At 32.8% G+C, this 9,478-nt stretch overlaps 2 protein-coding genes and 1 pseudogene across 2 annotated transcripts; 1 reads left to right on the top strand and 2 right to left on the bottom strand.

Moving 5' to 3' along the window:
• Positions 1 to 1,327: 1,327 nt before the first annotated feature.
• Positions 1,328 to 2,182, bottom strand: LOC118052677 (uncharacterized). Its single transcript, XM_035063680.2, has one exon. The coding sequence runs from the start codon at positions 2,141 to 2,143 to the stop codon at positions 1,670 to 1,672; it is 474 nt and encodes a 157-aa protein (XP_034919571.1). The 5' UTR covers positions 2,144 to 2,182; the 3' UTR covers positions 1,328 to 1,669.
• Positions 2,183 to 4,452: 2,270 nt separating this feature from the next.
• LOC118052673 (uncharacterized protein At1g76070) lies at positions 4,453 to 5,603 on the top strand. Its single transcript, XM_035063677.2, has one exon. It carries the CDS (start codon positions 4,664 to 4,666, stop codon positions 5,429 to 5,431), a length of 768 nt encoding a protein of 255 aa, XP_034919568.1. The 5' UTR covers positions 4,453 to 4,663; the 3' UTR covers positions 5,432 to 5,603.
• A 1,116-nt stretch (positions 5,604 to 6,719) lies between these two features.
• LOC118052622 (thioredoxin-like protein CDSP32, chloroplastic) lies at positions 6,720 to 8,854 on the bottom strand (annotated as a pseudogene).
• Between the last annotated feature and the right edge of the window lie 624 nt (positions 8,855 to 9,478).

Here is a 9,478-nt window from a genome sequence, read left to right as displayed (position 1 = left end):
AAATGGATACCATCAAACTTTAAGCAGAAACGAATAGGAAGTAATATAGCTGTCAAACACAATCAGGGCAAGGGCCAAGTCAAGGTGAGAGGGTAGCTCTTCAATTTTCTATTTTAAAAAAAAAAAATCATAACATCACTTTGATAAAAAAATAATATTCAAAAAAACAAAATTAATGGACTGAAGGTCAGCTTTAATCGGGTCAGCAAATCAACCTTATTGTTTTCTTATTTATTTATTTTTAACTCCAACTAATCGAGATCCTAGATCATCTAGGATCTTTGTTTTACCTACTAATCCGACCCGGGTTTTGCGTTCCCTATTCCTTTGAAAAAACAAAAAGACATGCATTGAAACAGGAAATCTGGAGATTCAAATTGGGCCCAACAAGCACATTAAACGTGGGACTTTGATCCAACAGGAAATTGAATCAGCCCAGTGAGAGAATAGACCTCCAAATACTATTGAGGTGAAAACTAACAAAAGAATGCAGCAGGATTTCTGGAACGAGAGCTTCTTCATACAAAGAGGCAAGAAGAAGAAGCACATTCTATAAAACGGTTCTGGAATCGCTTTAATGGTAAAAAACACACCTGCAAACTATATTTTCAAAAAATATTCAATTTTTTTTTGCTAAAAATAAATTTTTTTATATTTTAGATCGTTTTATGTGTTAATCTAAAAAATATTTTTAAAAAAATAAAAAAAAAATCATTTTAATATATTTCAACATAAAAAACATTTTAAAAAACAACCACAGCCATATTTATCATCACCAACAGCAGGATTCTGTCGAGCAGTGTTAAGCGCTGCTCTGACATAGGGTTATGTTTGGAGGCCATGATACATGTTTTAAAGAATAATAATTGAACAACTCACATAAAAATTTAAACTGAGTTGAGATACTTCTTTTTACATAGAATTAGAGTAATGATCAAGCCACGAGTTCACCAGCTACTGCTGGTGCTTGCAAGGATAGGTTCCTATTTCTTTGTGGAATGCATTGACAACAAGGTTTTGGTGCAGGATCAGTTTTCCCCTTTCTCTAGTGCATAATAATCAATCTTTCCTTCAACCCCTGGGAGGCATCATTGCCTGCCATCCCTGCACCGTCAAGTGCACATACAACAACCATCCATGATCCAACTATCCTGTCTGTTCATACAGTGATCATTTTCTTTTTTGCTGGCAGCAGACTCTTCATCCCAGCAAAGAATTCCAGTTTCTCATCCCTTCAGGCTATCGAAAATCGCAAATGCGAGCAATAATTAACTAGTAGGGAAATACTTGGATGATCTCGTTTAAACTCTCTTACAGAAAACCTATATTCACAATTGAACAAGGGCAGAATTCCCTTTTCGTTCAGCTATATCATTAGTATTGGTAATTACAGCTTCAGCATCATAGAATTTCTCGATAGTAGAATCCATTTGGGGCAATTGGATTGTTAAATAGAAGTGTGTAAACATTCTTCTGCCCAACACCATTAACACAGAGTTAATGAAGCTCCTAATTGCACAAATTATTGCAAATCGGAGTGATTTGCAGCATATGGCAACAAATATGAAATCAACCCTTCTGGGTTTTACAAGAACAACATGTCATCGACTCCAGTTTTCAATTACAAAAGACTAGAGGAAAGAAAAAGAAAATTACCCTCATCGATTAATCAACGATTCCCTCCGCCGCCGCGACTTTCTTTCTCAATCTGCTCTCTCTGCTTCTCAACAAGTTTATCAATCGCCGATTCTACAGCCTCTCTGCCGCCAATGAGCAACCGGGTCACAATTTCCGGGTCTTTTTCAAACCGGGCCTCTTCAAATTCCTTCCTCGCATTCTCCCTCAATACATCTCTCCACAACACTCCTCGCGAATCGGGCCACATAAAGTACCGGGTGGCCCTCAAGATGTCTCGGTATAAATGCAGTGCTTCACGTCGCGTGCTGGTTAATCGCCGCTGATTCAGAATCTCTTCTTCTTCCTGGTCAAATGATTTCTCTTTCTTCACTAAATGTCTGTCTAGTAGTTCTTCTAAGGTGTCTGGCCCTTCGTGTAATAGACGTTGATTGAAAACGACGCAGCTTCGATTTATCATGTATAGAGAGGAAGATAGACTTCGCCATTTCTGCAGCTTCATAGCCATTTAGGCTGCCTCTTCGTTAGGACAAAATGTCAGCAATGGAGGTTAAGGGGATGTGGTTTGTTTAGATGGGCCTCGAGAGGTGGGCTTATATTTCTTTTGGAAATTGGAATATGCAGGCTTCTGGCCCATAAATAAAACATGCTTCCGGGTAATTAAGGATTTCCACGAGTCTACTTTTACATAATGTCAGTTTAGATTTGGGTAGTAATCGTTTTTAAAGTATTTTTATTTAAAAATATATTAAAATAATATATTTTTTATTTTTTAAAATTAAATTTATATGAAGATGATTTAAAAATATAAAAAAATAATTTTTAAAAAATAAAAATTATTTAAAAAAAAACACATTTGCACCGCAAAAAACTAACCGGATCTATATAAATACTCTACTTTTATTTAATAGAAAAAAAAATTAAATATTCATATTTTATCTACCAAATTTTTGAGCATTTATTTTATAAATATGTTTTATTATTTATAACAATAATAATAATAATACTAATAATAATTTATTGTATAAATTATATTCTTAGCTCGTTAAAGATTTCCTAGCTACGCCCTTGCCATCATTATCATTATGTAAAGCTAATCTCAGGGTTTCAATCCTTGGAATGTGCTAGACGTATTATTTAGAGCATGCATCAATTACTTTTTTTATAAAAGCAATTCCTTAATCAACAACCAATTGAAGATAACTTCATTTTATCTTTACCAACCTTCCTATACAAAAATCTGCGATCATTAGACTCAAGAACAAAAGCACAAGAAAAAAAAACTTCAATAAATATTTCATTTTGTACAAAACAATATTTTCAAAAATATTCATAGATTAATGGGTTTGAAACTCCATCAACATTCATGCTAAGCAAAAGAATAGGTCGTCCACAAGAAAAGCCTTGTTTGTTTTGGAGATGAAGGTTAAGTTTTATGTGTGGAAATCCATAAAAAAAATAAAAATAAAAAAACAAGAAAAACTAATTTTTATAATTAAGTTTTGTATATAATAATAATCTCAATCACAAATCTAAAAGAAAAGCTAAAAGAAACACTGTATTCGTGTGTGGTATATAAAACCCCATCCTCGTAGGAACACAATGGCCTAGTATTTAAAAGTCAAGGGGCATTTGTGAATGCACATTCCGAACCTTTTTTTATGTTTGACTTTCTTAAAAAAATCAGACCTTTGCCATAGTTTAAACTGTCCACGGCATGCACAACCGTAGCTATCAATGGATAATTGCACATTCCGAATCGTAATTACTAAGTTCACTGCAGCAAGAGGGAGATAATTATCCATCATTTTCCTGGCATGATCAATTACATTTTCTCTTCAAGTAATATCATTATTGAAAAAATAAATAATAATTGCAGCCTCGTTAGGCAAGTTTTTGTATTGCTCTCCACCAACTCTCTTGCCTTGTGGGTTAAGATCGATAAAAATTAGGTGTGCTCATAATCTGTCATGTCCAATTCATTATAAGGGTTGGTGAATGTTCGATGTTACAACTTATCCTCAAGTGTTTTCATTATTAACCAAAAAAAAAATGCCGGTGTGGTTTTTTTTTTTTTTAATTGTATTCTCGCATGAAACTATTTACTTTAATAATGTTTTTTTTATTTATTTTAATTTTATTATTTAATATTAGATTTATTAGAGATTAGGTTATATATATTTTTTAATTTACTTTTTTTATATAATTATTTCAAATTCAGAACCCAAATCACGTGTTAACTCGAGTTTTTTTTAATTGTTTTTTTTTAATTTTATTTTTTATAGTTAGGTTAATAAAAAATTAGACTTTATAATTTATTTTAATATGTTTTCTATAAGGTTATCTCATCTCATGACTTGGATAATAAATTTAGTAGATAAATCTTGGTTTATCCAAGTTTTTTTTTTGTGTTTTTTTTTTTTTTTATTTTTTAATATTAAATTGACTAAGAATTTAATTTTATAATTTATTATAATTTTATTTTTTATTGAATTATCTTGGTTTTATAAAACCGGTTCAATTTTTAAAATTTTTTAATAACTTTGGTAGTAGCTGCCTTCAAAATTCCACCCTTTTTTTCTTAATCTTTTTATTTTATTTTTATCCTATGTAAGCGTCACGTTTAACTCTCTTTTTGATGACTAGGATGGAGCTTAACAGGTCATAGACCGACATTGACAAAGCAAATGCATGGACAGATGAGGGCATTAAATATATTAGGAATTAAAGTTGGAACGCCAAATAAATTTCTATCAAGAAAGGAAATCTTCATAATCGGACGGCTAATATTAAATTCCGGTGGGCACAAAATGGTTTGCAAAGTCGCACCTTCACATTTTGACCAAACCCTATCTATCTCTCCGATAAGACAGACACGGTCAAGTCACAAGAAACTTGCTGGTGCAAGTTGATGTTCCAATTTTATCTTCCTTACACATGAATATATAAAGCCGTGTATGATTGAGGGACTGAAAATTTCGCACAGAGAGAGAGAGAGAGAGAGAGAGAGAGATCAGGAACAACAGTAATGGAGAAACAAGCAGCAGCAGCAGCAGCAGCAGCACCGAATAGGATCCTGAAATTTCTACCAAAAGCTGCTTCTGCGGTCAACTTCCATAACCTTGCATTTAGCCCAGGAAGAGACAGGAGGTCAGAAAACATACACAGGCACAAAGCCAATGTGGGAAAGGGAGTTAATCCTTGCAGGTCGATGATCCCAGTTGAAGTTAGAAGACAGCCCAAGAACGAGAGCTTTGAGACCCAAGAAGAACCCTCCTCACCAAAGATCTCATGTATGGGCCAGATCAAGCACAAGAAGAAGATGAACAAGGCTACTTATAAGCGTGTTTCACTTCCCCAGGAAACAAAGCCTGTGTCACAGACTCAACGTCAGGTAATGAAGCATGCATCTAAACTCAAGAGACTCTTTACTGGATCAAAAGCAGCAAGGAAATCTAATGCTTTTGATGGTGGTAAGCCAACACTTCCTGATAGAGCACCTTCATTAAGTCAAATGAAAAGGTTTGCAAGTGGTCGTGATACTCTGGCAAGTTTTGATTGGACCGATCATCAGATTGCACCAGTGGAACCTGTTGGCAGGGACTATTATTCTGACGAAGAGAGGGGAGATAGCTTTGAAGATCAAGAAGATGAAGAGGTTATAATTCCTTTCTCGGCACCTATGGTGTTAGGTGGAGGAGTAGATTTGCAACCAAGGAAAGAAGTAAATCTTTGGAAGAGAAGAACCATGGATCCACCTGAGCCTCTTCGATTGAAATCCAGTATATATGGTTAGAGCAAATTAATACAAATCTTTTCCTTGTCTGTTTAAGTTTGCAAAAAATTTCATTATTTTTTAAAAATCTTAAATGCTGCAAGATAGAAGACATTGAGATATGTAAGATAGATACAACTGTTAAGAATCATGTACAAACTGTGTTCATTGGATCTTAATTTGCTTAAGCTTACTTCGAGTTGGCTTGAAATTAAATCGATGACTAATCCATTGCAAGGCCACGAAAATGCCAAAAAAACCAGAAGAATAAAATGATTCGATCGACTGCCAACAGTTTTTTTTCTTGGTTTTTTGTTCTCTCGGCAACAAAAATCTTGTTGTAGGTGATCATTTTGAAGAAGGCTCCTGGTCCTTGCCATATGAACAGGTAGAATATTTTTCTATATACATTTTCACACGTTGGAATTAATGCTAGATATTCTTCATTAAAAAATTAACACCATGCGGCATAATTGGCCAGCTGCCTCGATTGAAAAATGCAACCATATGAAAGGTAAGGGGTGGCTTTTGGGTCCTATCAGATGTGCTTGAAAGGGCATCTGCAATCTCATGTGTGTTTTAGGTTGTCCACCACGTCGCTTGCCTGCTAAGGCTACCCCTTCCTGCTTGACAATGACATTTATTTTTTAACTGATATTTTGATAGATTAATAAAGAAACTTGTCGCATCCTCTCCTTTTAAAAATAAATTAATAAAAAAGATTGTTTTCTTTCTTTTTATGGGAGATTTTCTACCATGCCTGGTGTTTTCCTCGATTTTTTTGTTTTGTTCAAACCCTAATTGATTTTTCTTTCAATTGATGTTTGCCAAAAGCATCAAAATACTCTTTCTCCTACATTCCTGGATTATATAATTAATATTTGTTGCCAATTTAAAATTTGGCACAGCTATCATGTTCATCATCAATTATTCCATCCACAGTCCACACGGGTCTCGGTTCCTCACGCCTAGTACGCGTCTACACTCTACAGCCTCAAACCGTGTCTAGTCGATCTTCTAGCTACATTCAACCCATAAACAAGAACCCAGCCCGTTCTATCTTGCAACCCAAATGCCATATAAACTCCGTAAAACCTTATTTAGTGATTACTATAGAACCTACCGTGCATTAATAATATTGATAATGATACATTTTAGTAATTAAAGTGTAGCTATTTCGTGTTTTTTTCATAATTTTTTTAGCTTGAAATTCTACGAGCTCTGATTCTACTTTGTCTACATGTATTTTCCCGTCTGAATTTTATCTACGCAATTTCAGTCCTTTCAACGATTAATTTCGTACAAATGATCAAAAATCTTGTCCAAGTATTTGGATTCTACTCTCGTAGGTAACACGAACTCCTTGGTATGTAAGGATTTCTCCAGTAAGTTCTCCATTGCCAGAACCCACATGCCTTCCACAAATCTTACCATCTCTGATGAACAAAAAATAAGGCACCTCAAACACATCCATGTCCTTCAAGAACTGCATGCAACTATCAATCTCATCACCATTCATGCGTGCAAACACCACAGTATCAGACATTTGCCTAGACAACTTAATCACCGTTGGATAAACCTTCACGCATGGCCCACAACGCTTCAACCCCACATCAAGAACAATCAGCTTGTGACCAGCTTCGATCAACTTCTGCACGTCTTCTCTGCAATGAAGCTGCAGAACAGCAGAGTGGTTATCACCATAGTATAAAACATCTCCCCATAAGCTTATCTTGGGCGATCCCTTTTTCTTCATGAATTTTCTGTCGATGTAGTTTGTAAATAAATAAAGAAAAAAAAATATTTATTTTATATTAAAAAAAAAAACACTCCGTTCTAATATAATAATAATAAATGTAGGTTTTTATTATGCAGTAAAATTAAGCTTTTTTATTTAGCTTTCTAATACTTTATATAGATATTTATAATATCAAAAAAATAGTATTTGAAACTTGAAACTTATTAAGTCAATAAGATTAATTCATTTTTATATTAATTTTCATAATTATTTTGATATTTATAACTTTTGAGATAAAAACTTATTAGCAACCATTCAATTTAATTTAAAATATAACTATTTAATGAACAATTATAGTGTTTGATAAACAGTCATAATATTTGAGAAAAAATCATATTATTTTATCGTTATATTTAAAGTCTATAAAAACATGTTATTGCATAAAAAATAAAACACAATAATAAAAAATATATATTATTTTCTTGATTTTATCTTCTCATTCTTTTAAAAATTTAGAAAACTTAGGTGTATTATAGAGATATTGTTTCTATATAGGAAAAATAAATATTTTAAAAACAGTATTTTCAATTCTCAAAACCAACTCTATATTTTTTTAAAAAATCCTAAACGTTGCTAACATCTTCTCCATGCTCTTGTAGAAGCTAAAGTGTGGAACTTTTTCTATTTTCTCTCTCTTACAAAGCTCTCTAGCCTTCTCTGATTCATCTCACATAACAAGAAGGAAATCTACATCGTTGCAGGTTCTGCTTGGTTCTACCATAAAAGGGACCATGATGTTTTCTCTTCGGCCTCTAGCATATTCCTCTTCGTCAGAAAAATAGTCGGGCTTTAATAAAAAGGCGTAAATGGATCAGCACATATAGGATCCATTGGGCTTTCTTTTCTGTCGGACTGGACCGGGAACATGGACAACCACTCTTTAAAGCAGGTTGTCTTGGCCTTAAGCTCTTTGGTTTGGAGATATGATGGTTTTTTAAAAAAAGTATAATTCTTTTAAAGTATAAATTATATCTTATAAAAATAAATAATACATACTTTTTATATAGATTCCATAAAAAAATACCAACCACAATTCCAAACCAAACACCCCCTTAACATTACATAATAGGTGTAAAATGCACGGCGTCTCTTCTATAATTTTTATTTTTTATTTTCAGTTTTTTTTAATTAAAAAATTATAAATGTGTTCATTTGTCAAGAACAAAATAGGAATTTTTTCAATAAATAAAAAATTGATCAATATGACAACTGTTTTCTATATAAAAAATCAAAATAATAATTTATAATAGTCATATTCTAAGATAAATTTATGAAACTAATTAAATATGAAAAATCTAAACAAAAATAAAAATATTTTTTTTCCTTTTCTGATTCTATTTTTTTTTTTTTTTTAAATGAAGGATCGCTGTGTTTATGAACAAGCCGTACACGTCTAACATAGATCGGATTACTTCTTTCCTAAGTTTGAATTAGGAGATCACAAACACTCTTCCGTTCAGGAAGTTGAGGCTTGATAGGAAAACAGTAACCTTTCTGATCGGTGCTTCCATGGCTACTTTCCAAGCACAGAACAGCTGTAAGTACGAAAAGAGCCCAGCATGAAACATGTTCCTCTTGTCACGTGGCAACGGCAATCTATGGCTTAAGGATCTATTAGCTGAAATAATCTGTCCTCGCGTTGTCATCTTCGTAGGTGGACATGAGCTGGAAACTTTCGGAATTTTGTTGGAGGCAGGAATCAACAAGCTCCCCTCAGTTTTATGTACCCAATCATGCAATTTGCTCGGAAATATTTATTTTTATATTTTAAAAATGTTTTTAAAAAATTAATATTTTTAATTTATTTTTTTTATCATTTTAATGTATTGATATCAAAAATATTTTTTTAAAAAATAAAAAATAAATATTATTTTAATATATTTCCGAACAAAAAACACTTTAAAAAATAATCATTATCACACTTTTAAACACTCAAAACTAAAAACAAAAAAACCAATCAAATATAATATTCTTGAAGGAATTATCAAAAACCAATCAAAGGCTCTATCTTGGTTGTCAAAACCGGTTTGGAGCATGACCGATCTAGAACCCATCTAGATCCTACATCATCATGTATCATCTTCAGGTCAATCAAATTTTACTGGATGAATTTACAAATTGTTTTTTTTTTTCTTAAAAAAAAAATGACCCGCCAGGGCATGTTTTATAAATGTGCTCCCTCATGTTATATCACAAGTATGTGCATTATAGTCAATTGGTAATTAATGACTGAACTCTAGAGGACAAGACTATACAAATTCGATCGAGTT

Source organism: Populus alba, chromosome 2, assembly GCF_005239225.2.
Source record: "Populus alba chromosome 2, ASM523922v2, whole genome shotgun sequence".
NCBI lineage: Eukaryota > Viridiplantae > Streptophyta > Magnoliopsida > Malpighiales > Salicaceae > Populus > Populus alba.
The sequence above is the reverse complement of the archived record's forward strand: the minus strand, read 5'-3'. Positions and strand labels throughout refer to the sequence as shown.